Source organism: Piliocolobus tephrosceles, chromosome 17 (assembly GCF_002776525.5).
Source record: "Piliocolobus tephrosceles isolate RC106 chromosome 17, ASM277652v3, whole genome shotgun sequence".
Lineage (NCBI taxonomy): Eukaryota > Metazoa > Chordata > Mammalia > Primates > Cercopithecidae > Piliocolobus > Piliocolobus tephrosceles.
Window position 1 is genome coordinate 41,872,914 of NC_045450.1, and position 27,218 is coordinate 41,900,131.

General features: G+C 42.3%; 2 protein-coding genes across 24 annotated transcripts in view; one reads left to right on the forward strand and one right to left on the reverse strand.

The window, feature by feature from the left end:
- PSME3IP1 (proteasome activator subunit 3 interacting protein 1) overlaps positions 1–20,084 on the reverse strand; it is a 34,075-nt gene extending 13,991 nt beyond the window's left edge. Inside the window, exons 1-6 of one of the 16 annotated variants that reach the window (XM_023210003.1) lie at positions 19,999–20,084; positions 8,636–8,704; positions 7,769–7,910; positions 6,814–6,912; positions 6,292–6,413; positions 676–809 (exon numbers count right to left, since the gene is read on the reverse strand). In XM_023210003.1, coding sequence (XP_023065771.1) covers positions 676–809; positions 6,292–6,413; positions 6,814–6,912; positions 7,769–7,895 — 482 coding nt within the window. In that variant the 5' untranslated portion in view covers positions 7,896–7,910; positions 8,636–8,704; positions 19,999–20,084. Of the gene's footprint in view, positions 1–675; positions 810–6,291; positions 6,414–6,813; positions 6,913–7,768; positions 7,911–8,003; positions 8,146–8,456; positions 8,480–8,635; positions 8,705–9,769; positions 10,938–12,533; positions 12,885–15,534; positions 15,613–18,616; positions 18,982–19,030; positions 19,055–19,076; positions 19,517–19,616 lie in introns of those variants that run through there. The other 15 variants (XM_026456881.1, XM_023210002.2, XM_023209999.2 and 12 more) reach the window with 15 other exon arrangements.
- Positions 20,085–20,259: 175 nt separating this feature from the next.
- Positions 20,260–27,218, forward strand: part of RSPRY1 (ring finger and SPRY domain containing 1) — a 47,711-nt gene continuing 40,752 nt past the window's right edge. For 4 of the 8 annotated variants that reach the window (XM_023210008.1, XM_023210014.1, XM_023210009.2 and 1 more), the window contains exon 1: positions 20,260–20,748. The gene's annotated coding sequence lies outside the window, so the exon portion shown is untranslated. Of the gene's footprint in view, positions 21,020–27,218 lie in introns of all 8 variants that reach the window. The other 4 variants (XM_023210011.2, XM_023210013.2, XM_023210010.2 and 1 more) reach the window with 3 other exon arrangements.

The window sequence follows — 27,218 nt, forward strand, 5'->3', positions numbered from 1 at the left end:
GTCAGGGCTGCCATGTTCCTTCAGGACAGGATGTCTTTGCAGCAGCTATTCCCTCTGCCTAGACTGTTCTCTCCCTTTTTGCTTGTCAAAGCGTTAGTCGTCCTACCTAATCAGCATCTTTCCAATGGTTTCCCCAACCTCCCCAACATGGAGATGCACACACCCTCAAAGCAGCATTATATGCTCCTCCTCCTTGCTCTCAGAACACCCTACATAGATCCTTTCACAAGACTCACTATCTCATTTGTCTAGACAGAAGCCCAAATACTGAACTTGAACTCTCTATTTCTCTATGATCTTGCACAAAGAAGGGTCTCAACCTCTCAAACTCTTGGTCTTCTCATCTACAAAACAGGGATTATAATTGTACTTTCATAGGATTGTTGAAGAATACACGAGATTATGCACAGGAAGCATTTAACACAATGTCTGGTGTGGCAGATCCCCACTGAAGAGTAGCTAGTATTTATATTTGTTGAATAAATGATCAGAGAGACGAGGGTTGAAGCCTATAGAAGGCCCCAAATCTGGAAAGGGAGAGAGACATAGGTGAGCACACCAAGGGAACTTCACCAGGACTCACGCGAAGTAAGCGTTGGCTCTGTCTTCCATTACAAGTGGTGTTTCAGAGTACATGGTCAGAGCAAAATCGAAGTTGTGTGAGTGCTGACTGACCTCTTATGCTTCACAGCTCCTGCCAACAGCTTTGCCTGGGAGAACTTGTTCTTGGTTTCTATGGGCTTCACAGTCAGTTTCTTTTCCACTTCCTTCTTGTTCTCTTGAGAAATTCCAACCTTCTTGAGGTTATTGTGAGTTACCAGTTAAGGGTCAAACTAAGCAAAAGGAAGGACAACAAATATAACCCACTAGCCCTTCGGCTGTGCTATGTAATATCTGGCCTACTTATTTAAATAAATGCCCCACCCTTCTTTATTCTGCCAGTCAAATCCAGTCGATTCAAAGATAAATGAAAGAGACCATGGAGGAAGACAGCATAGAAAGCCCAAAATAATACAGATAAGCAAGCTTCTCCTCTGATTCTCAAGGAAAATCTGAGCATAGCCACAAAACCCACTATTACCAAGGACATGGCCAATATCATGCTTGATGGGGAAAACAAAGATCTTAAGAAATATAAAGAAAACACACACACAAAAATGTGGCTCCCCTGAAAACGTGCTTCCCCCTTCAAGGGTTAAATCAAATTTTGCAGAATGTTGTTAAGACTATCAGTGGCATTTAATCTTAGACATTACTAAGACTAACTCCTGCTCCACTGGTGCAAGGAAGCATCAGAATCACCCCAAGGCTCATCAGACATGTCAAATCCCTCCCTGCCCCAAACCTACTGAATGAGGACCTCTAGAGGCCAGGGAGTTTGTTTCAAACACTCTCTGAAGGTGATTTTACACTTGATCTTAGCCAAAAGACTGAGAAACGATCAAAGGTAATTTTAATGAGAAATCCTGTGCATGTATACAACAACTGAAAAGCTGTTTTTAAAAGCATGACCAGTTCACTTGTAACATCAGTTTTTCATTCTTGATGCCAATCTCTGGCTCTCAACTTTTTATTTTTTTGAAGTGAAGAAAGGCCCCAAATTTTTGTTGGGGAGGTCACTTTCACTTGTTCCCTCCACCAGCCCTCCCTCCTCTCCCTCCACTTCTCCCTCCGTTTTATGCTCTCTCTAAACATCTTAGACAACAGATGTCTGGCCTACTTATTTAAATAAATGTCCCACCCTTCTTTATTCTGCCAGTCAAATCCGGCTGATTCAAAGATAAATGAAAGAGACCGTGGAGGAAGACAGCATAGAAAGCCCAAAATAATACAGATAAGCAACCTTTTCCTCTGATTCTCAATGAAAATATGACACAGTGCAAGTCCTTATTTAAGATGCAGTAGTGCCTGGAACAATAGTGACATCTAGTGCCCAGGAAATCTAAGAAGCATGAATTATCAGCCCAAAGAGGTGGGTGGAAGTAGAGAATGTATGGTTAAGGTTATTTGTCTAGGCATCTTTGAACAATGGAGAAAACTGAGTTCCAGAAATCCTAAGATTCTAATTCTAATCACTCTCCAGGCAACTAACTCTGTTCTTATGGGCACAAGTTACCTTAAATATTTGCAGTATGCAATGGAAATTAGATATAATGCTCAGTACTATTGAGTTTAATGAATTTAATGTTTTTAGGGTCATCATGGAAATAGATAATGTTAATACTCATTTTTATTTAAAAAAAAAAGAGAGATTGGCCGGGTGCGGTGGCTCATGCCTGTAATCCTAACACTTTGGGAGGCCAAGGTGGGTAGATCATCTGAGGTTGGGAGTTCAAGACCAGCCTGACCAGCATGGAGAAACCCTGTCTCTACTAAAAAGACAGAAAATTAGCTGGGTGTGGTGGCACATTCCTGTAATCCCAGCTACTCAGGAGGCTGAGGCAGAAGAATCGCTTGAACTCAGGAGGTGGAGGTTGTGGTGAGCTCAGATCATGCCACTGCACTCCAGCCTGGGTAACAAGAGCAAAACTCTGTCTCAAAAAAAAAAAAAAGATTTCATCTTTCTAGGAGAAAATGCCAAAAAAAATTAGCATGTTGTGATTTTTTTATCTGCTATTCCATCATTAGGAGACAGAAGTTCTCAAAACCCTCAATATTAAATATTAAAAAACAAAACAAAAAATGGAAAAAAAAAACAAAATCATGTATATATTTATACATTATTCATACCAGGACATAGACAAAACCCAACATTTAACTTTTTATTCTTTCAAAATGAAGAAAAGTCTTAACCTTTTAGGGGTAGGGGTGTTAATAACCTTTTTTTTTTTTTTGAGATGGAGTCTCGCTCTGTCACCCAGGCTGGAGTGCAGTGGCGCAATCTCCACTCACTGCAAGCTCCGCCTCCCGGGTTTACGCCATTCTCCTGACTCAGCCTCCCGTGTAGCTGGGACTAGAGGCGCCCGCCACCGCACCCGGCTAATTTTTGTATTTTTAGTAGAGACAGGGTTTCCACCATATTAGCCAGGATGGTCTCGATCTCCTGACCTTGTGATCCGACCATCTCGGCCTTCCAAAGTGCTGGGAGTATAGGCGTGAGCCACCGCGCCTGGCCAGTAATCTTATTTTTGATCCACAAAGTATAAGCAATTTTTCCTTCTTAAGCCCCTCTTCTCCCAAAATGCTTTAAAAACACAAACACACCTCAAAAATCTCAAGAAACTCATTAGATGCAGCATTCTCTTAAAATTGCACCATTTTTAACATACGCAATACTGCTAAATACTGGTTTAACGTGAGAGGAAACAACAAGAGCTCTGTTATTTACATGGTTTAAACCACAGTTTATTTGTATTCAGAAGTATCCTATTATACAACATATTATATAGTAATCAAGCAAAGCCAAGAACAAGTTCCTAACTTAGAGCTTCAATAAACAAATATCTAATCCTTCAATTCCTATCTCAACGTGTCTCTGGCTACTTGCATGCTTGGGATTAGTGCATCAGATGTCAGTGAGTTGAAAGGCCTGCTTTTTTTCAGTTTTCTAGACAGTCAGAACTTTCCAAATTTCCAGTTAAAGCCCTTATCCCTGGAGCCTCATTGTACTGCAATGTTACCAGGACACAAAGGTTTCTTTTGTCTCATTGCTGCCCTGTTCATTCTTCCCTTTTAATTGAAAACCAAAGGGCATCTCACACTCAACAGCACTTCTCCCCAGATGCTGCTTTGGGGGACACTATATGTCTTATTTGCTAGTCTGCCAACATAAAACAAAATATCATTCAAGTGAGAAATGTAATGAACGTATTTCCTTGGAGGAAAAAGCTTTGTGTCTGAAACAACGCAATATGGGCGTCTGCCTACCTCTACAAACGAACACATATTATTCTGGGGTCATCAGGGTCAGGGAAGGGGGAGTTCAGAATAATCAGCCTCAATCCTAGTTGAGATTGAGGTATAACTTCCCATAAACTTCTATCTCCATGTTGCACATGAATGCCAGTAACAGAACTGCGACTGGAAGCCAGGTCTTTTCTGGTACAGAACACCAGTTCTAATGTAAATCAATTCCCAGGGTATCTGTCCATTCCATGTCTTCTCCCACATAATCCTTTTTTCTTATTTTTTTTTTATTTAAAAGACGAAGTCTTGCTCTGTCCCCAGGCTGGAGTACAGTGGCGTGACCTTGGCACACTGCAGTCTCCACCTCCCGGGTTCAAGCGATTCTCCTGCCTCAGCCTCCTGAGTAGTTGGGACTATAGGCACAAGCTACCATGCCTGGCTAATTTTTGTATTTTTAGCAGAGATGGGTTTTCACCATTTTGGCCAGGCTGGTCTCAAACTCTCAAACTCAGGTGATCCTCCTGCCTCGGCCTCCCAAAGTGCTGGAATTACAGGCATGAGCCACCGTGTCTGGGCTTCCCACATAACTCTTAAAATGGAAGCTGCTGCACATTCTCTGCAAGAAAATACCAACTAGTACATATACACAGTCAAGTCGTCCATTTTAGAGGTGAAGCCTGGTTGGATTATACCAGTGATGTTACTCAACATATAAGCCTGAAATATCCAAATAAGCTTCCCCACATGAAGACAAATGGTCCTATTAATATCTCTTATTAATCATTTATTAATTTATTCACATATTTACTGAGAATCTACTATATGCCAGGCACTGGGGAAATCAGAAGTGGCCAAAGTCAGATAGTCTTTTTCTTATGGAGCTCATTTATTTCACATTCTAGCAGGAAAGAGATAGACAAACCAGTAGGCAAATAAATAAAGACAACTTTCAGATAGTGACAAATCTATAAAAATTATATTACTGGCCGAGTGCAATGGCTCACGCCTGTAATCCCAGCACTTTGGGATGCTGGAGTGGCCGGATCACCTGAGGTAAGGAGTTCGAGACCAGCCTGACCTATATGATGAAACCTCGTCTCTACTAAAAATATAAAAATTAGCTGGACGTAGTGGCGTGCACCTGTAATCCCAGCTACTTGGGAGGCTAAGACAGGAGAATCGCTTGAACCCGGGAGGCAGAGGTTGCAGTGAGCCAAGATCGCGCCACTGCACTCTAGCCTGGGCAACAAGAGAGAAACTCCTTCTCAAAAAAAAAAATTGATATTACCGATAGCAATTTTAGGTGGGGTGCTTAGGGAAAGTCTCTAAAAGGGAGAGCTGAGCAGAGGGCTGAGCTGTGAAATGCGTCTTGCAAAATCTGAGGGCAGAACATTTTGGGCTGAGGAAACAGCAAGTCTGATGCCTTGAGATGGACTCAGAAAGCATGGTGAGAGAGAACATAAAGAAGGCCAGCAGGCTGCAGTATAGTCAACATGAGAAAGAGTGGCTTCAAGATGCAACAAGGAGGTGGGTTGGCCTAAATAATGTAGAGCCTTCAACGGCCTCATACAGAATAAGACTTTAGTCTAAATATAAGGGGAAGCCACTAGAGTGTTTCAAATAGAAAAGTGACATAATGCCATATATGGTTTTTAAAGTTCCCTTTCTTGTCTAAGGAATAGATTATTGAGGATGAGAGCAGAAACAACCCAATTAGATGGTCACAGGAGTCCAGAAGAAAGTCTACTACTACTACAGTAGCAGTAGATACCTAGAATTCAAGAGATTTGGAGTATATTTTGGAAGCAGTTCTTGGCCCAGGCACCTGGAAGCATAGGACTACCAGTTACTGGGACTGGGAGGACCAGAAAAAGAAGAGACTTTGGGGAAGAGCAGTGTGATGAGAGTGGAGGTTATGTGGCACAATATTGAGAATTTTGATTTGGCTAAGTTACATTTGGGATGTCTATTAAGACATTTAAGTGGATGACCAAAAGGCAACATTGAGCCACAGCAAAGTCATCTTTGCAGATTTCTCAGCCCTTCTATGGAGAGAGGGCATGCTATAACCAGTAGAGAATATCTCACTAAGAATATAGGAAAGTTGCTAAACATGTTCTTTTAAAACTCAGAGGCCAATTTCTTCCCTGGATGAAGCTGGCTGCACTGCCCACCTGTCTGAGAGTCTAATCTCAGTACTATTAGGATTGATGCCTTGAGTTAACCCTAAGAAGGATGTGGACTTTTGACTACAACACTCTTGCACACAACACAAACTCCACAAACCGTTGCCAGCTTTTCAGAATCACAGGAAAATCAGTGTTGAAAATGACTTGAGAGATCACCAGGTAGAAAACCACTCTTCTGTTGATGAGGAGATGACATCCATAGATGCTGATGAGAAAATGGACACCTTACAGGTTTTCCTCCAGGTACAAAGGATATTCTGTATTCCTTCAGTTCTTTCAGTTCTTCTTCTCTTCGTTGCTTTTCTATTAGTTCCTGCTGTCGAGAAACCTCATCAAGGAAGTTGGTCTCATCTTCATCTAAGCCTCTTACCATGTTTTCTGAGGAAATAATTAAACAGGGAACACTTAGCAGGCTAAAGGGAAAAATAAGATTTCTCCTTTCCCCTTTTTTAATAAACAGCAGATTCTTCAGGGGATTAAAAAAAAAAAGAACTGGTAAATACCATGGCATTTGAATAGATAACAGGGCATAAAAAAACAAGCATTTTTCCCATTACTAAATATTACCATAGAATTAAAATGGGTGTTTTGAGCGCTAAACAAAAATATTCAATGTGGTCTAGAAGGCTGAAGGCTGTCTCTTTTCCACCAAATGAGCATCTGGAGACTCAAAAATCAAGACAATTCCATGGCTAGTTAGGAAAAGTGCTGCACGAGGCAGAAGTGCATCAAAAGTACCCCACAGAGTCCCCTGAACTCTGTGTTTTCGGAAGCTTACTGAATTTGAACTGTTCCTCATACTCCTGCTGCTTCCTGTCCTTCTGTTCCTGTAGTCTTTCATACAGAGAGCGAGGGTCATAAACCTCCTCTGGACATTCTGAAAGGAAAAGGAGATGGGAGAGAGGTGGAGGGGGAGGAGATACATACTTCAGATTGTTTTCATATTATTTTGGAATCACAAAAGGTTTTAAAGACAAAGTCAAGTCTCTGCATGATCTGAGGGTGTGGACAACACAAAAATAGTACAAAGTCCAGTTTCCCTTTGGACCTCAGAGAGGGGCCAGCAGTTCTCAAAGCCAACTATCAATGTCAACAGCGCCCATGGCCTGAAACAGTTAACTGATTGAGGGGCCAGCCCTAACCCTCCACAGCAGCAGTGTTCTCAGTTGTTCAGACCATGGATCCACCTGTATAGATGGAGGAGAGGAGCAGAATCTCTTGGAAGGCAGTGTGGTAGGCAGAAAACGAATAGGATGTGAGTATCCTGGCTCTATTCCCAGCTGTGCAGAACCTTACACAGGTGACTTTGCCCCTCTGAGTCTCAGTTCCTCAACTCTAAAGTAAGGACAATTGGCCAGATATGGTGGCTCACGCCTGTAATCCCAACACTTTGGGAGGCCGAGGCAGGAGGATGACTTGAGCTCAGGAGTTTGGAACCAGCCTGGCCAACATGATGAAACTCCATCTCTACCAAAAATACAAAAATTAGCCAGGCGTGGTGGCAGGTGCCTGTAATCCCACCTACTCGGAAGGCTGAAGCAGGAGAATCTCTTGAGCCTGGGAGGTGGAGGTTGCGGTGAGCCAAGATCGCGCCACTGCACTCCAGCCTGGGCAACAGAGTGAGACTCCATCTCAAAAAAGTAAATAAATAAAACAAAGTGAGGACAATTAATACCTATTCTGCAGGGCTACTGCGTGGATTAAAGACCATTATACTGAATGTCACAGTATACCTTCTGGATCTTCAGGTTTTCGAACTTTCTCCCATTCTTCTTGCCTCCTTTTGCGCCGTTCATCTAGTTCTGCCTCAGACACAAACCTCTTTTTGATAACAAGGTTACCATCATCCCCTCCATCCATAATGAAACAACCAATCTACAAAACAAAAACAAAAACAAAAATATCATTTCAAGTGAGAACTGCAATTAAAATTCTAAAGAGAAACAAGGACATTTAGCTCTGTCTCACCCAGCAACAAACTAAAAATTATCTTCCAACTTTGAATTGAAAAAATTCTCAGCTGGGCGCGGTGGCTCATGTCTGTAATCCCAGCATTTTGGGAGGCCAAGGCGGGCGGATCACGAGGTCAGGAGTTCAAGACCAGCCTGACTGACACGGTGAAATCCCATCTCTACTAAAAATACAAAAATTAGTCAGGCATGGTGGCACACACCTGTAATCCCAGCTACTCAGGAGGCTGAGGCAGGAAAATCACTTAAACCTGGGAGGCACCCAAGCCTGAGCGACAGGGCAAGACTCTGTCTCAAAAAAAAAAAAAAAAAAAAATACTCTCAAATAGTTTAATTTATAGGCCATTGATGAAAGCACATGAATATACTTTTCCTAACATATCAGGGAATTTTTATTAACATCGATGTTATCTACACAGTTGGTAAGAGGACCTGGAATAATTCTTATTACCTGGTGTTCCATAGTAAATCTCACACTGCAGATACTTCTCTGTCCCTCTAATCTAGATAAATTGGCCTCCTGAGCATCCCATCCTTTTCCCAGCTCTCATCCTCCTTTATTTCTGTCACATCTGACATTGTTTCTTCTTGAAATTCCTGTTTCTGGGACATTACACTATCTTGATTCACCTGCTCTTGCCGCCAAGTAGATTAAGATGGAGAATCTCAGCTACTGAAGATTTAGTGATCAAGTCCAGTCTGTACAGCAGGGAAGGTGAACAAACCATGAATGGAGAAAGTGAGACTGGAAGAACAGATCTCCCAACTCCAACTTCAGTTCCATGTACTTTCCTGAATACTAATCTGACACTTCATTTATCTCTCTCCTGACCTTCCTCCTTGTAAACCCCTTGTCTGTGCCATTTAAGATTTGAACTTCAATCCTTCTCTTTTCTCACTCTCACAATCACCTCAACCATTTTATGCATATTTTGACACAGAAGATTACCTAATCTGTTATTTCTAACTGAGCTTTTCTTCAGAGGAGAGAAGGAAATAAAGATAGCAGAGTGTGTATTACTGTGTATTACTTATTACTCCTTTTTTTTTTTTTTTTTTTTTGAGACGAAGTCTCGTTCTGTCGCCCAAGCTGGAGTCCAGTGGTGCACTCTCAGCTCACTGCAACCTCCGCCTCCCGGGTTCAAGCAATTCTCCTGCCTCTGCCTGCTGAGTAGCTGGGACTACAGGCGTGTGCCAACACGCCCAGCTAATTTTTGTATTTTTAGTAGAGATGGGGTTTCACTATGTCAGCCAGGCTTGTCTCGAACTCCTGACCTCGTGATCCACCTGCCTAGGCCTCCCAAAGTGCTGGGATTATAGGTGTGAGCCACCGCAGCTGGCAGTATTACTCCTTTTAAACTAAACCTCTGTTTTTTCTTTATTGGTTTCTTTCCTTTTGAGTAACTGTGGAATCAACCCCTACCCAGACATGTTATGTGTTATTCACAGCACTATGCGCTAACAAGGAGGCACATATTCAATCCAATGTCCATTCCAAGATGACCACTAACAACAAAAACAGTAAGCTTCCATGCTACCACAAAAATAAGGCAGCTAACCGCTAATGAGCTCTTACCATGTACTGTATACTTTTTATGGATATTATCTAATTAACATAGTCATTGATCCTATGAGAAATATTATCTGTTTATAGATGAAGTTGAGGTCCAGAGGAGTTAGATTATTTGTCTAAGGTGATACACGTGGTGAATGGTAGAGCCAAGAACCATAGTCAGGCCTAACATCAAAAATTCATACTCTTACCAACTTTACCATACTCCTCCCCAGAAAACACTAAATCTTGGTTGAAAACAAAGACATGTCGACTTCAGCTTTCTTCCTACTTCAAATTCCAGTGTTGAGAATATTCATGCAACATTTTTCTTTAGTAAAGCTAGAAATGGAAGCTGAAAAAACAAACCCAAACGTTCAGAACAAGAGAATAGTCTCAGCCTGTTGCTGAGGTTTAGTTTAATGTAACAATAATAAGAAAGAATTGTGAAAATTACTAGAAAGAAATGAAATCAACTGACAGACGCTGTTGCTCCCACCTAAAGCCCACAACCTGGACACTTCTGATTTAGCAGCACTCAATGACTCCAGCCAGAGGCTCATTACTGAAGCAGAACTGTTCAGTCTCTGAAAATGCCAAAAATTCCTCAAGTTCTACAGAACAACCTCTTATGAAACCAGAGCCAACAATTTCTTAAATGTCTCTGGCAGAGAAAACGTGAACTTTCTAGGGCTCTAATGGTTGGGAGAGACATTCTGGACAACCCTCAGTTTCCCCCTTTCTTATACCCTATTAACCATTAAGTCTCCTTTCTCATCCTGTATTAATCACCTGGTTTCTTTCCATCACCCATTTTTCCTAAATAATCCAGAGTAGGACAGGTCCTTATAGCCTACCTAACACGATAATCACTCAACATCTGAATTTACCGTACACACCCAGGAGAAGGTCATCCACCTCATATATTAAAACTTCAAGAAGGACCACTGCACTCCCTTCCTACGCAGCCAACTCCCTCTCTAAGCAGATTTGACCGTTAGGACATTTCTTCCTTAAACTGAACTAAAATCTGTTTTACTATAAATTCAACACATAGGTTCAATCCGCTGGGACTATACAGAAAGAATCGAATCTTTTCTAACATGACCATACTTCAGTTGTTTGAAGACAATTCCCATGTTCCTCCTAATTTGTTGTTTTTCTGAGCCAAACATTCCTAGTTACTTTAATCTTGTAAGATGGAGAAAAATAATCATGTCTCAGGGAAATGAATTTATCAGATTAGATATGATTTAAACCTGGGAAATAAATACTAGGATATGGCAATGCCATTGGTGCCCCAGTAAATGTCTCTCTTCATTCTTGTTATATATATATAATTTTTTTTTTTTTTCAGGACAGAGTCTCGCTCTGCTGCCCAGGCCAGAGTGCAGTGGCATGATCTTGGCTCATTGCCACCTCCGCCTCCCAGATTCAAGCGATTCTCCTGCTTCAGCCTCCTGAGTAGCTGGGATTACAGGTGTGTGCCACCATGCCCGGCTAATTTTTGTATTTTTAGTAAAGATGGGGTCTCATTATGTTGGCCAGGCTGGTCTTGAACTCCTGACCTCAAGTGATCCACTGGCCTTGGCCTCCCAAAGTATTGGGATTACAGGCATGAGCCACTGTGCCCGGCCTATATTTTTAAAACAGAAAATTAAAAAATCTTCCAATATGCCAAAAAAAAAAAAAAAAAAACAAACCCTAGATTTTTACATTTCTATCTAAATAAGAAATCAGAGAGCCTCCTGGGTTCAAGCACTTCTCATGCCTCAGCCTCCCGAATAGCTGGGACTACAGGCATGCACCACTATACCTGACTAATTTTTTTTTTGCAGAGACAGGGTTTCACCATGTTGCCCAGGCTGGTCTCAAACTCCTGGACTCAAGCGATATGATCTGCCCACCTCAGCCTGCCAAAGTGCTGGGGTTATACATATGAGCCACTGCACCCGGCCTACAATCTTTTATACACAGGGACAAAACCAGAAATCAGTTGGTTAATGAAAATAAGAAATAAAATGCATACATAAAAAAAAAAATTAAAGACAAGTGCTACAGGGGCGAAAAGGGGACAAGAAATGTATTTCTCATCAGCTCTCAGTGGGTTGGTCTCCCAAAAGCACAGTCACACTGTCAAAACTAATGCACACTTATAAAAGTCTGCTCTTTAAAACTAATATCTTAATTCAGGTTGGGCATGGTGGCTCATGCCTATTATCCCAGCACTTTAGGAGGCCAAGGCAGGAGGACCAGCCTGGACAATAAAGCAAGACCCCCCATCTCTACAAAAAAATTTTAAAAACTAGCCAAGCATGGTGGTGTGTGCCTGTAGTCCCAGCTACTCAGAGGCTGAGGTGGGAGGATCATTTACTCCAGGAGGATCATTTACTCCAGGAGGCTGAGGCTGCAGTGAGCCATGATTGCACCACCGCGCTCTAGCCTGGGCAACAGAGTGAGACCCTGTCTCAACAAATAAATTAATTAATTAATAATAAAACTAATATCATAATTCTGGCATTCCCTTGATCCCCAAATAAAGAAAGTAAGCCAAGTTAGATGGCCACAATAGTAATAAATTTCTGTAAGTTTAAAAGGACTAGACTAAAACATAGACTGCTTTATACATCTTTTTTCAAATTAGCATTTTCTTCTGTAGGTCCTCATTCTCTGCAATGGCTTTGCTCAGGCTGTTCCCTCTGCCAGGAATACCCTTGCTTTCTTTTTACCCCATGCAAACTGCTGCTCCACCCACCCAGAATCTCACTGAAGACCATCTCCTTTATGAAAAGACCTCCTAGAGTAGTTAACACGTATTTCTTTCCTTTGTGTTCCTGCTACGATCATTCATAACTCTACTACGGCCCTTATTCATTGTGTTTTATTATCTATGACTGTTCCAACAGCTCTTCGTCTCCACAGTGCTTATTATTATTAGCACAGTGTCTGGCATATATTAGGTATTCAAATACTTACTAAATAAACCAACCATGAGGAGCTGAAGAATCTGAGCAGGGAGGAATGAACTCACATGAATATTCCTAGGTGCTGTCCAGTGTAAGCTATAGAGATTGGTAGCCACCAAGCAAGTATTTGCTGAAGTGTCAGTCTCATAGGAATCCTATTCAAACACCATACAACTGATGCAGTAAGAAACAAAGGACCAAAACTTAAATCACTTTACTATATCATATAATCGACATCATCTTTCAAAAATAACCGCTACTTTCCTTTAATTTCAACTCATTAAAAATGGTCACTTAACCTGCAAAAGCAGTACTTGATGCAGACAGAGTATTTCTTTGAAGAGTCCAATGGCTGTTTATTCTGCAAGAAAGAGGTGATAAGTACCTGTAACTTACTGACCTGCTGGAAGTAGACAGAGAAGCTAGAAAACTAGATTGTAGTGACTTCTAATTCCTATTGTCTAGGTAAATTTTCACAAGTCTCTTCCTTTCCCCTTTTGTTTGCTAGAGTAATTAAAAACAAAACAAAAGACAAACAGCCCAGGGATATGGGGGATATAGGCTCTAACTGTGAAGACCCCAGTAGGAATGCAGAGGACTTACATTAGGAATGCTTATTTTGTTCCACTTTAGAAAGAGTAAACAAATGCTGTCAGCTTCCCTTTACTCACATGTTTTTCAAAGTGACTCAAGTTCAATTATCAAACTAAACATTACATTATTTTTTAAAGGATTTATTCAAGTTCTTCAAATAGGGAATTCATAGAAAACTAAAATCATTTCAAAATTCACTTTGTCCACCAAACTTAAGAGTTCAAACTGGCACAAATAAAGAACGTGGTTTTCAAATCTGCCTGACAGTCAAGAAAACAAAGTTCTTATATTTCAAGCCAAAGTAATGGTTAAACACTGAACTACTGGGTTTACATTGGAGACCATGGTATTTAATTTGCAGGGTGGTGGGACAAAATGGGCTCAGTTCTTACATAGCACACTACACATTTTAAAATACAAAACTTACATTGCTGCTCCCCAAATAATTGCTATTCCTAACCTGAAAAATGACGCCATTAAGCTAGTGCCATGACACGGGTAATGAGATCTGGTTTCCTATGGAATTGAATTCTGTGATGGCAAACTACTTAAGTGTTTACATCACTGGCCACCATATCCTTCTAATTCTAAAATTAGACAGATTGTACATGTAAAAACACACTGGAATCAGGTTTCTGTGTTCTGTTGTTTTAAGGCTTCACTCTGAGTAGCAAAAGCAATAGGTCAATTCATTTCCTTCTGTCAGTAAATATAGATTATTGCTTTCCAATATTTTTTACTCTGATGTTCAAGTCACATTGTACTTCAAAATGCAGGACAGCAACTAAGAGGAATTTGCCATCTGGCTAACTCAATCATATTCCAAACAAAGACTGCTTTCTGGACAGAAGGCACTTCTACCAAGATACAATAATTTAGGTTTTTAAAAATTTAGCTGACTTTTCCTATACCATAAAATATATTTAGAGGATGATAACTGCTAACAGAGAGCCCGCTGTTAGTATTTATTACTAGGCAAAGTAAAGTCAATCTTCTAACATGAAGCTTATTTAACCTACTCCAGTAGCAAAGGAGACTAAAAGAATCTAAAAACTAAACCACAGAAAAAGCAATTTAATCCATATTTTAAATGTTTATTATAAGGGGCAATTTACAATAACCTTTCAGGCATCTATGAAACACATACAATAAAAAATTCGGCTTTGCAATAACCTTTCAGGCATCTATCAAACACATATAATAAGAAATTTGGCCAGGCGTGGTGGTTCACACCTGTAATCCTAGCACTTTGGGAGGCCAAGGCAGGTTGATCGCTTGAGGTCAGGAGTTCAAGAGCAGCCTGGCCAACATGGTGAAACCCCATCTCTACTAAAAATACAAAATTAGCCAGGTGTGGTGACATGCACCTGTAATCCCAGCTACCTGGGAGGCTGAGGCAGGAGAATCACTTGAACCCAGGAAGCGAAGGTTGCAGTGAGCTGAGATTTCACACCACTGCACTACAGCCTGGGCAATAGAGTGAGACTCCGTCTCAGAAAAAGAAAAAAAACAAAAAGAAATTAAGGTCTGGTGCAGTAGCTCACACCTGCAATCTGAGAACTTTGGGAGGCGAAGGCAGGACTGTTTGAGTCCAGGAGTTCAAGACCTGCCTGGGCAACATGGCGAGACCCCATCTCTATTAAAAATAAACAAACAAACAAACAGATTGGACACAGTGGCTCATGCCTGTAGTCCCAAAGCTGTGGGAGGTCAAGGTGGGAGCATCACTTGAGGCCAGGAGTTTAGGACCAGCCTGGGCAACACAGTGAGACTCTGTCTCTACAAAAAAAATTTAAAAATTAGCCAGGTGTGATGGTGCACTACTTAGGAGGCTGAAGTGGGAAGATGGCTTCAGCCAAGGAGTTCTAGGCTACAGTGAGCTATGAGGGCCACTGCATTCCAGACTGGGCAACAGCATAAGACCTTGCCTGGGGGGAAAAAAAAAAAGTTAAAAAAGGTATTGATTTATCTTTCCATAGCGCAAGAGCAGAGTCTCAAATGTGCGTTTATCTTGAATTCATCTATATGCACTAGAAGACAACTAATTTAAATATTGGTTCCCTTAGCTGATCCTCATTCACACATGCCTCTCCATATATGAACACTTCCCTCACTATGCATGATTGTATTCATTGCATTTTTTACATATTGTGACTCCTAAATACAAACCAACAACTTCATCTGGGGCTCACAGGAAGAAAAACAGCAGTTTTTTCCAAAGCCAAAATAAAACTTGCCTGAGGATCTAGAGAAAAAAACCCCAAACCAAAGTGTTTTTCCTATTCTCTCACTCAACAATCAACACAGTATAATTCTGTGAGGGATGTGTCCCCACACACCAAGCAATCCACCAATTCTGCAGCAGACACCAACCGGCTGGGTGTCCTCTAATTCAGTTCAATTCTGACACTACCTACCTGGACAGAGACTGCATCAGATCCCACAGGTTGAGGGCTGAGTCCCACAAGACTAGCCTCCATTTTAGATACCAACCACAAGAACCAGGTTGTTTTACCCGTGGTTCAGACCAACTGGCTATTAATCGGGGTTCCCATGACCCCCTCCTTAGGTTCTATGAATTTTGCTAGACCAGTTCACAGAACTCAGAGGAACTTAGAGGAACACTTACATATACCGGTTTATTATAAAAGGATATTACAAAGGACACAGATGAAGCGATGCATAGGGCAAGGCATGTGGGAAGGGCACAGAGCTTCCATGCACTCTCTGGGGCAGCATCATCCAGGAACCTCCCATGTCCACCTATTCAGAAGCTCCCCAAACCCAGTCTTTTGGAGTTTTATGGACGCTTCATTACTTAGACATGATTAATTAAACAGTGACCACTGGTGATCAACACAATCACCAGCTCCTCTGCCCTCTCCTCTCCCCAGAGGTTGGACTCTGGGGAGGGGCTGAAAGTCCCAACTCTCTAATCTTCCCTGGTTCTTTCAACTGACCAGCTTGAAAGCTACTTAGGGGCTGCCAGCTACCAGTCAGCTCCTTAGCATATAAAAAGACACCAATCATTTTGGAGATTTCAAGGATTATAGGAGTTGTATGCCACAGGAGACAGGGACAAAGGCCAAATATGTATTTTATAATATCATACTGGCCATGTCAGAATTCTGCAACACTAGTACTACAATTAACATGCTGCTTCCCTGAAATTTCAAGGGTAGCTTTGCTTGTAAGCTATTTTGTCATCTAGGCTCGCTTCAGAACCTAACCCACACCTCAAGTCATACTCCATCCTCCCCCCCCCACCCTATGTAACTCCACTTCAAGACCAAATTAAAAACAAAATAAAACAAATAATCGCAGTCCCAGTTACTCAGGAGGCTGAGACTGGAGGACTGCTTGAGCCTAGGAGTTCAAAGCCAGCCTGGGCAACATAATGAGATACCCATTTCCCTTTAAAAAAAAAAAAAAAAAAAAAAACGGGGGGGGAGGGGACTTTGCATTACAATAACCAGACAAGGCCAAATAATTTTTTTTTTTTTTTTTTGGCACAGTGGCTCATGCCTGTAACCCTAGCATTTTGAGAGGCTGAGGCAGGTGGATCACCCGAGGTCAGGAGTTCGAGACCAACCTGACCAACATGGCGAAACCCCGTCTGTACTAAAAACACAAAAATTGCTGGGCGTGGTAGCACATGCCTGTAATCCCAGCTACCCGGGAGGCTGAGGCAGGAGAACTGCTTGAACCCAGGAGGCAGAGGTTGCAGTGAGCCGAGATTGCACCACTGCACTCCAGCCTGCGTGATGCGAGCGAGACTCCATCTCAAAAGAAAAAAATTTTTTTGAAGCAAATATTTACAGAGAATCTATTACATGCAAGATACAATGCTATGTACTAAACAGGCAACTGAGGAACTTACACTCATTCAGTAAAAGAAGTAAGGTTGGCACACAGCAATTTAAGGAAAAGTAAAACTAGGTTACAGGCCATTAAGAGGCACTAAAGAGTAAAGAAAGGAAGACTAGGATAAGCATTGGGGAAGCTTAATTTTCACAGTGGCTGTGACGACACACAGTGAAAGTGGTGGAAATTTTAGGTATATGAAGAATAACCATCTTTAACCTAAGGATGCTAGAAATCACACAAATTTCACATTCCAAAAATCAGAATACAGGGGGATTTTCATTTCTTGAAATAGTGGGCTAGGTATTTGAGATCAGTTATCCACCTCTGCACTAAATATGCCGGAAATTTGTTAAAAAAAAATTTTTTTTTGAGACAGGGTCTCGTTCTGTCACACAGGCTGGAGTACAGTGGCACAATTTCGGCTCATTGCAACCTCCACCTCCCAGGTTCAAGCGATTCTCCTGCCTCAGCCTCCTGAGTAACTGGGATTGCAGGCGCCCGCCACGATGCCTGGCTAATTTTTGTATTTTTTAGTAGAGACAGGGTTTCACCATGTTGGCCAGGCTGGTCTCAAACTCCTGACCTCAAGTGATCTGCCCACCTCGGCCTCCCAGAGTGTTGGAATTACAAGTGTGAGCCACCGTGCCTGGCCAAAAATATTAATTCTTAAATAGAAAAGCTAACAAGATAGTAAAGAATTTGGACACAATCTAGAAGGTGAAAACCAGAAATTAAGCCCAATATTCAAAATGGATTTCATCCTGAGGATTTCTCTGACCTAAAAGCTAAAGTTTCAGTGCCTTTATGAGATAACAGAAACAAGTTCAAGCCAGGAGCCCATCCAGGGAGTGGAGTCTGACAACTACCTCCCTCTCCATCTTAATTTGGTATCCAAAAGAACTACAGCTTCAAAGTAAAGATTAACTGGGAAGTAAAACAGCAGGAATAATGGTCAACAGAAACAGACTCTCCCAAAGGGAATTCAGACAGTGGAATTAAACATAGAGATTACAAAAACAACTATACTTTCCATGTTTAAAGAAATAAAATTAAGCCTCAAAATTAATAGTAAGAAATAAGAAACTGTAAAACAGTGTCAAAAACCAAACAGAACTTCAGAAACTAAAAAATGCAATATATGATTTAAGATTTCAGTGGCCGAGTTTAGTAACAATGGAAATAACTTGAGAATAAAGAAATTTTCCAGAATGTACTATGAAAGAACAGAGTAAAAGATATAGAGAAAAGAATGAAAAGGTTAGTTAAATCAACAAAAAAGAGAGACAATGGGAAGAAGCAGTATATGCATATAAAATGGCTGAGAATTTTTACAGAACTAATGGAAGACACTAATCCACAGATTCAAGAAGTCTAATAAATACCAAACAAACTGAACAAAAACCCAGAGTTCCATACAGCATGGTGGAAATACAGAAAACCAAAGACAAATCTTTTTTTAAACTTGTTGATACTTCATTTTAGACAAAACAATCAACATTCTATAGTGAAGAATGAAACATAATATTTAAGAATGAAGACAAAGTATGTTCAAAAGGTTACTAATAGTGAACACGTTAAAATGCTTAATTTAGCTGCCGTAAAGGCATAATTACACTATGACCCTGTACTTACATTGCACTTGTTACTTGATTTACCACATATGTGGTTTTCAATAGCTAAAACAGCAGCTTGACTCTAACCAAGCATTACGATTCTTGGAAGATGACAGTGAAGACTGATAATCAACTAAATGCTTTTGACAAAATTATTCCTTTCTTATATCACGAAGCACTTCCCCACAGGGTAAGGACATGAAGACTTCAGTTGAGAAAGATAATCGGGCAGCCTATACTTTCAGACAAATTGTTCGCAGGTTATCTAACTAAAAGACTGTAAAAGCTGCTGTCGGCTCAATATTTTCTATCAAAAAGGAGTCTACCCACTGATTCCCTTCAAAGATTTCAGAAGGGTGCCTTCTATTTTATGGTGTCCCTGTGGACACATAAATACACCAAATAACTGAAGAATCGACAAATCTTATCTCACAAGTGGTAGGCAAGAGGTCATCAGGAATTCCGACCACCAGGCTCACATGTGGCTTCTTGGTCCAGTCGGACTATCCGAGGGTGCGGGGATCTGAGAGTCTGCATTTTAAAAGGGCCCCAGGAGATGTTGTTTTCCACTAAAGTTTAAGAAGCACGACTAGGAACAAACAGGTCTTCCCTTTTCCTCTGTGTGGACTGACAGTCACAAGGACCACCAACTCTCAAGCATGACGCTTCAACTCTCCGTCTTTGTTCCTTAAGTTTTCTGCAAAACGGGCCAGCTGGCTTCTTTTCCGTAATAGAAAATGCGCTTGGCACAGCAACTGGTACATGGCACACAATAAATGTGCTTCCCATCCTGCACTTCCATTCTGGGATGCAACCATTTCCAACCAGACGCCGCACATCGGAGTAACCTGGACCCGTTCCAAGACCTCTGGAACGCAGCCTGCTACTCACTTGAAGCCTGGGTGGCCCTATCTAGCAGAAAAGTGGGGAAAACCCACTAAACGCCCGGCAGTGTTGGGCCCGCCTGAAAGGGTCCTCCCCCGCCACCCAGATGCCTTCCCGCGGGCACCCTCAGCTACCCTCAGGCTGGGCCTGCAAGCCCCAGGCTTCGGCTACTCGGGGCAAGGGGCGGGTGTGCGGACTGAGAACAGGCCTGGCCCTATCCCTTACAGCAGCTACAGCTCCCCTTCTCTTCGGCAAAGAAGCTGGAACCCAGGTGTCGCCGCCAGGCCAGGACCGAGGCCGCACTCACCTACCGGCGCGCGGGAGGCGAGACGCCCTCACCTCGGCGGCGCCTACCCCAAACCGCCACCGCAGAGCCGCTCGCTCTTAAAAAAGAAAAAAAAAAATGAGAGGAAGAAAGAAAGAAACAGGAAGGAACGAATGAAAGAAGGAAAAAAAAAAGAAAATAGCCTTTGCTTTTGTATTCCTTTTGACCCTTCAGGGCTTCCTGTTCCTCACCGCCACAATAGAGTCCCGCCCCACTTCCGGCGACGTAACCCAATCCGCGGAGCTCTTCCTCCCCGGGAGCTCGATGGAAATCCGGTACCCTGAAAACTGGCCGGAGAGACTTGATTGGGCCGTTCACGTCTCAGGATGAGGATTGGCCAGTTTACGCTTGGGGGGCGGGCCGGTTCGTCTGGTCACGTGACAGGATTTTTGAAAGGTGATTGGCTGTCAAGGAGAGTGATTGCCACCGAGGAAGGGGCGTTTCCTAGGGGACTGAGGGAGGGCCGGGGCGGTACGAAGCGGGGGTGGGCCGTGCGCGTAATGGCAGCGCCGTGGCTTCGCGTCCATCTTTACGGTGCTCTCGGACCTGTCACAAAGGAGTCGCGCCGCCGCCCCCTCCCTCTGGTGGGCCCGGGAGCTAGAGAAAGTCAGTGCTGCAGCCCGACCGCGCTGCTCTGAGAAGCCCCCTGGGCACGCGGAGCGGGAGGTAGTGTGAGGGTTGGAGGCGACTGTGAGGGAGGGAAACAGTCGCTCGAGCCTGGGGCGGGCGGAGTGGAGCCGGGGCAGGCTCTGGGAAAGGGCCCGGGAGAGAGGTGGCGTTGCTCAGAAGCCGGGAAACAGCCGAGAGGTTTTCCACCGAGGCCCGCGCTTGAGGAATCCAAAGAGGTTCCTAGAAGAGGGTATTCCCTCTTTCGGGGGTCCTCACCAGAAGAGGTTCTTGGGGGTCGCCCTTCTGAGGAGGCTGCGGCTAACAGGGCCCAGGTGAGAGGCAGCTATCTATCTCCTGGGGTGGCTTCTGGTACTGAGGGGGTCCTGACCTACTCAGGGGTGCCCGGGATAGAAAGGGTAGATGAGGGGACGCTTTGGGAGGGTTCCTTTTGTGGAGTTTGCGGTCTAGGTGGCACGGGTGAGAGGCGGACCTCCCCTGGGAGATTTAGAAACGCCTTGGGATAGAAAGACAGAGAATGGGGCTGGGAGGTAGGAGCCAGAACTAGCGGATTCTCGTACTACGGAGGCCGGAGCTGAAAATTGGGTAAGGACCGTGGGGAGAGGGGGTTTCTGGGCTGTGATGGGAAGAAGACACCTCCATCCATAAGAAAGCCAGAGTGGGGAATAGTGAAAGGGAAACGGGAATTCATCGACCAGGTGTCCCAGACACAGGATCCAACTGCTTCCGGGCTTAGTGCCCGAGTAGGGTGGGGAGAGTCCATTCCACCAACACCCCCTGCGTGAGTCCAAATTAGGCATTTGTCTCTACCTGCTGCCTCACTTTCCCCGTCTTTGGGGAGGGAAACCGACCAAGACCGAGACGGTCAGCTGAGACTTTGAGGTCCTGTCTTGTATAGTTCTCTCAGTGAGGTTGCTCCCCTTGGAGTGTTGCACTTTGAACTTTGAAGGGTTAGAAGTGTCTGTTATGGACTGAGTAGAATCCCGCAGTTTTCCAGGCCCTTCACCTACCATCTGTTTGTGCTTAGTGGAGTGACTTAACCTCCTTAAGTCTCTTCTGTAAAATAACCAGCGCAGTGTGTGAAAGTACAAACGACAAGCTGCGTGAACGTAAGTTACTGTGATTCTACCACCAAACGGGTTGCTGTTGAGGAATAAAAGTGAAGGCACTTTATAAATTGTAAAGCAGTATGTAGAGGTAAGGGGTGAGATTAATACAGTAGTTGTCTGCCACCTGCGGAGTGCTGGGAGCCACATTGTACTGAAAGCTTCAAGGTTCACAGTTTCTTAGGTCATATTATGATCTAAACCCATGGTTTCAAACCCTGCTTAGATGGGGATGGTGGGATTTCCAGCTTTTGCTCTCAGAATTTTTACTTACTTTGAACTTCTTATGGTGCTGGCAGGAGTTACCACTGTAATATCTTTTCCTTCAGGATTTTTTTCCCCTGACAGCTGAAATTTTCCTCTAAGTAATTTGATCTCAACATTATAAACCTCTTCCCCCTTTTGCATATATGTATATATAGACAGAGAGAGAGGCATGGCTTTTGGATGTCTACAGCTAGTGAATATCATGCTTTCTCCCTCAGTTGTGATTTGTAAAGACTGCCTTTTTTCCTCCACGAATACTATGCGTTGTTGTGGTAGCCCCAGACTATAGATTATGAGGCATTTTGGAAGTTGCTTTTAAATTTCTCTTGCACAGTAGTTCTCTTTATTTTTCCCCTTATGTGGAGTTTGCATTTCCTGGGATGATACCTTGCTTTGTAGATCCCTCTATGAGATTATAAGAGACTTGTGTCCCTGTGTGACATTTTACTAGTGTTTGGTTCATGGTACTTGTTAAAGATGGTTTTTCAAATATTGGGCAATTTATGTGGGATTTAGTTGTTTTTTTTTTGTTTTTTTTGTTTTTTGTTTTTTGAGACTGAGTTTCACTCTTGTTGCCCAGGCTGGAGTGCAATGGCATGATCTCGGCTCACCGCAACCTCCGCCTCCAGGGTTCAAGCGATTCTCCTGCCTCAGCCTCCCAAGTAACTGGAATTATGGGCAAGCACCACTGTACCCGGCTAATTTTTGTTTTTTTAGTAGAGAGGGAGTTTCACGGTGTTGGTCAGGCTTGTCTTGAACTCCTGAGCTCAAAGTGAGCTGCCCACCTTGGCCTCCCAAAGTGCTGGGATTAGAGGCATGAGCCACCGTGCCCAGCCCTCAATGATTATTTTTAAGTTATTGATTATCGGAGGTATTCTAGCATACTCTATGTGGGCTTCTGCTTTTTTCAGCAAAATAACTTTTCATTTAGCAAGTATCAAAGGGAAATAAAAACAGCATTTTGTATAATAGTGTGTTAATCTGTAGTGAATCAAGTAAAAACAGCAAATCTGAGTTATGTAGCTCTATGGGGCCTGGAGGCAAAAAAAAAAAAAAAAAAAAAAGAGGTATGTTTTGGCAAGAGTTTAACAAACAGTTGTTCTGTATTTCTTTTTTTCTGTTTTTTCTTTTTCTTTTTTTTGTTGAGACAGGGTCTCATGCTGTCTCTCAGGCTGGAGTGCAGTGGTACAACCGTGGCTTACAGCAGCCTCTACCTCCCAGGCTCAGGTGATCCTGCCACCCCAGCCTCCCAAGTAGCTGGGACTACAGGTGTGAGCCACCACACCTGGCTAATTTTTGCACTTTTTTTTAGACAGGGTTACGCCATGTTGCCCAGGCTGGTCTCAAACTCCTGGGCTCAAGCCATCCACCCACCTTGGTCTCCCAAGGTGCTAGGATTACAGTACAGGTGTGAGCCACCATGCCTAGCCTCATGAGCTTAATTTAGTCTATTGAGAATTGTATATACTTTCCTTAACAATGAAGTAATTTGTTATAATGAAGTGGGAAATCCCTTTGCATCTTTTTAGATACAGCTTTCCACACTCTTTATACTTTAGAGAAAATGTTAGGAATTCTTGAGGATAGTAATCACTATTACACTACTTAAAATTGGAAGTTATGGCTGGGCATGGTGGCTCACACCTATAATCCCAACACTTTGGGAGGCCAAGGTGGGAGGATCACTTGAGCCCAGGAGTTCAAGACCAGCCTGGGCAACATGGCAAAACCCCATCTCTACAAAAAAATACAAAAGTTAGCCCAGCATGTTAGCACATACAGATAGTCCCAGCTACTTGGCATCCTGAGGTGGCAGGATCTCTTGAGCCTGTGAGGTTGCAGCTGCACTGAGCCACAGCGCTCCAGCCTGAGTGACAGAGCAACACCCTGTCTCAAATAAATAAATAGGAAATGTTCTGTATTTTTGAGTAGGATACTTGTAAAGTAGGGTGTGATAGTCTCAGGATTGCAAAATAAGTGGAAAGTCAATAGTCATCACAAATGGGAAACACGGGAACAAGCAATCAATTTCAAAAGAATTATTTGGGGATAATAAACTATGGATATAGCTTCCCTTCAAGCTTTTGGCATTTTCAAGGCAGTTATCATTGAATTTGGGTAGTTTTTTCCCCTGGTATTCAAATTAGAAAATTGAAAAACAGAGTAATCACGAAGTAGTAAATGCCATAATTTGGGCCACAACCTTTTGGAGGGGACTTTTACAACTTTTAGAAGTGCGAAGGAATGAATATTTCCCTTTGGTTTATGATTCAGTAAGTCAGCTTTTGAAATCCTTTTCTTGCCAACCTTTGTGAGTAGAAAAAACATACAAATGTGTCCATTCCAAAAGGGAGTGGTTGCTGGTTAAGTATGTAAAAGCAATAACTTTAGATAAATGTGTGGTATATACAAGGTTAAATCAGGAAAAGTTATCTTATAAATAGTGGTGGCCTCTTAGAGAACATTCCACTTTGTTCCTAAGCTTTTGAAAACTGAGAATACATTTGAAATAGTAAGGAATTTGTATACTCCTTAAATTTGTTAAGGAATGAACTCTGCGCATAGCTTGAAATTATAGTTTCCAGGTGTAATTTCATGGGTCCTATATACCTCAAATAGAAGGTTTGAAATATCTTACTCAGCAAGTATATTACCTCATAGTTTAATGTTCGGTGTTAGTTTTTTCTTACCCCTTTACCTCCTGAAGAATTATTTTCGCTCCTGTGTTCCCTTAATGCAGTGATTCTCAAGATGTGGTTCCTGCCCAGTCCCTCCACATGGGAAATATAGCTCCTTTTTTTTTTTTTTTTTTTAGGTTCTTATTGCTTCATAGTTGTTCATACTTAGGTATGCCTAAGGGCTACTTATTAATAACCTATCAAGTAAATTACTAAGGATTACTAAAACATGGTATTCATAACCTAAAACTAGAACAATATTGGAGTTTACTGTGATCTCTTAATACTTTTTTCACCCAGGATGTCTGTCCTGGGAAACCTGGTACCAGTGCAAGCTTCTCACGTGTCATATGCAGAATGGGTATTCCTGCAGTATTCAGGAATGGTGCTTAGTTTGGGGTGCATCATCTGTATTGTCTCAAAATTATCTTGGTTTTCATCATGATTCCTCTTTTTTTATTAGAATTTTTATTTAGCTTCATCTTTATCAATATAATTTATAGGTTTTTGGTTAACTTTTCACTCTGTGGGCGAGGATATTTATACCAATATTTTGGCTTATAATGTAAGATATAAATGTGTTACAATGCAAAGATAGATTCTCTATTCCCCTTTTGCTATTGCTGATTTGTATAGTCACCTAAAAACTTGCTCACACAGAGATACTTCAGTGTTACCAAAGTTCCCTTTTCCACTGGAAAACTGATGGAACGGGAGGCCTCCTTCTAGTAGATGCTTTATCTGTAGGCTTTGGGTAGGGAGCTAAGTTTGTCCCTAACCCCAGCTCCCTTTGTCAGAAGCATGAGGGACCTTTTTCCATCTTTCCTCACTGCCCGCCGTATAAGCATTGGATATATATTTATTGAATGGTGTTGTCTTAGTTTTTCCAAATGGTAAATATTTTGGAGAGAGTTTATGTTTTCACAGATTTTAGAATACACCTAAGATATTTATTGAATACATATTAGGGTCTAATAAGTATCGAAATGAGTTTGCAGTATGAGTGTTTTAGACATTTAAAGTAGACATCATTAAGGAAAATGTTGATATTCATACTGCTTATATATTTTATTTGCTTTTCTTAACAGCAAAGAGTTTTCTATAATAGAAAAATCCTTTTCCTTCAGATTTGTGTATATTTGAATAACATATGATCTCCTATTATTTGGCTTTCTGGAGGGAAAACCACAAGGACTATGGAATATTACATTTGTTTTTCTCCCCTGTACTGCAGCTGTCATAAGCACTCAACGTCAGTTCTTCCTCAGTATTTTTTGGAAGTCTAAGGCAAATTTTTCAATCCTTAAGACTTTGGGCAGGGATTATTTACTTCCTCTTTTTTACTATTATTTGCTTCCGGAAATTCCTTACTCTATCTTAGGCCTAAATTTTATTTTTTAATAAATTCTTTGAATGCTGAAGAGATTTGTCTTTTTCTCCTTTGTACCGTTTTAGGTCAGAACTAAATTCTGTAATTCTTTCTGACCACAGATGCACTGCTACTAGGTTAAAAAAGCTCTCAACATTTTAGATGAAGGTTTTTCCAGATACTTTTTTTTTTTTTTTTTTTTTTTTTAGGGTCTCACTCTGTCTCCTAGGCTGAAGTGCAGTGGTGCAATCATGGTTTACTGCAGCCTCAACCTCCCCAGCTCAGGCGATCTTCCCACCTCCCCACTCCCACCGTCCTTCCCAGTAGCTGGACTACAGGGTCCAATCCGCCATGCTGGCTCATTTGTGTATTTTTTGTAGAAACAGGGTTTCGCCATGTTGCCCAGGCTGGTCTCAAATTCCTGAGCTCAAGCTGTTTGCCTGCCTTGGCCTCCCAGAGTGTTGGGATTACAGGTGTGAGCCACCAAGCCCTGCCCAGATACTCTTTCAACCAGAAAAAATATCTACTTTCTTTTTTTTTTTTTTTGAGACGGAGTCTCGCTCTGTCGCCCAGGCTGGAGTGCCGTGGCCAGATCTCAGCTCACTGCAAGCTCCGCCTCCCGGGTTTACGCCATTCTCCTGCCTCAGCCTCCCGAGTAGCCGGGACTACAGGCGCCTGCCACCTCGCCCGGCTAGGTTTTTTTTTTTGTATTTTTTTGTATTTTTTTGGTAGAGACGGGGTTTCACGGTGTTAGCCAGGATGGTCTCTATCTCCTGACCTCGTGATTCGCCCGTCTCGGCCTCCCAAAGTGCTGGGATTACAGGCTTGAGCCACCGCGCCCGGCCCAAAAATACCTACTTTCAACGACCTGCTTTCTTAAAGATCTTCAGTGCGTAAGGGAAGTGTCAGAATCATCCAGTGCTTTTCCCAAACTTCTTGACGGTTACAATTCAGGGGATAATGGTACCCTGTGTGACTTAAACCTCCAAATAGATAGCTTTGGACATCTGGGAGACATGTAAAAACACCTTATCAAGGCAGCCTTTCTTTTTGGGGGAAAAGTAAAATTCCAACCAAATATTTCACAATCTACCCCCTTCTTACCTTCCCCAACAAAATACCAGAGGCTTTAGAGTCTAAAGACAGAAATACTCTTGTTGAAACATCTTTAGGTAGTTTCTGTTTCAGCTGGCAAGTGTAATCTTCTTGCATTACCAAATCAGTATTGTTGACTTCAGAGTTTTCCCCATGTATACACAATCTTCAGTAAGAAGATTGTGGTCTTTGAGGTGTTCTGCAGGCTTTTGTTGTTGTTGTTGTTTGAGACAGAGTCTTGCTCTGTCACTCAGGCTTGAGGGCAGTGG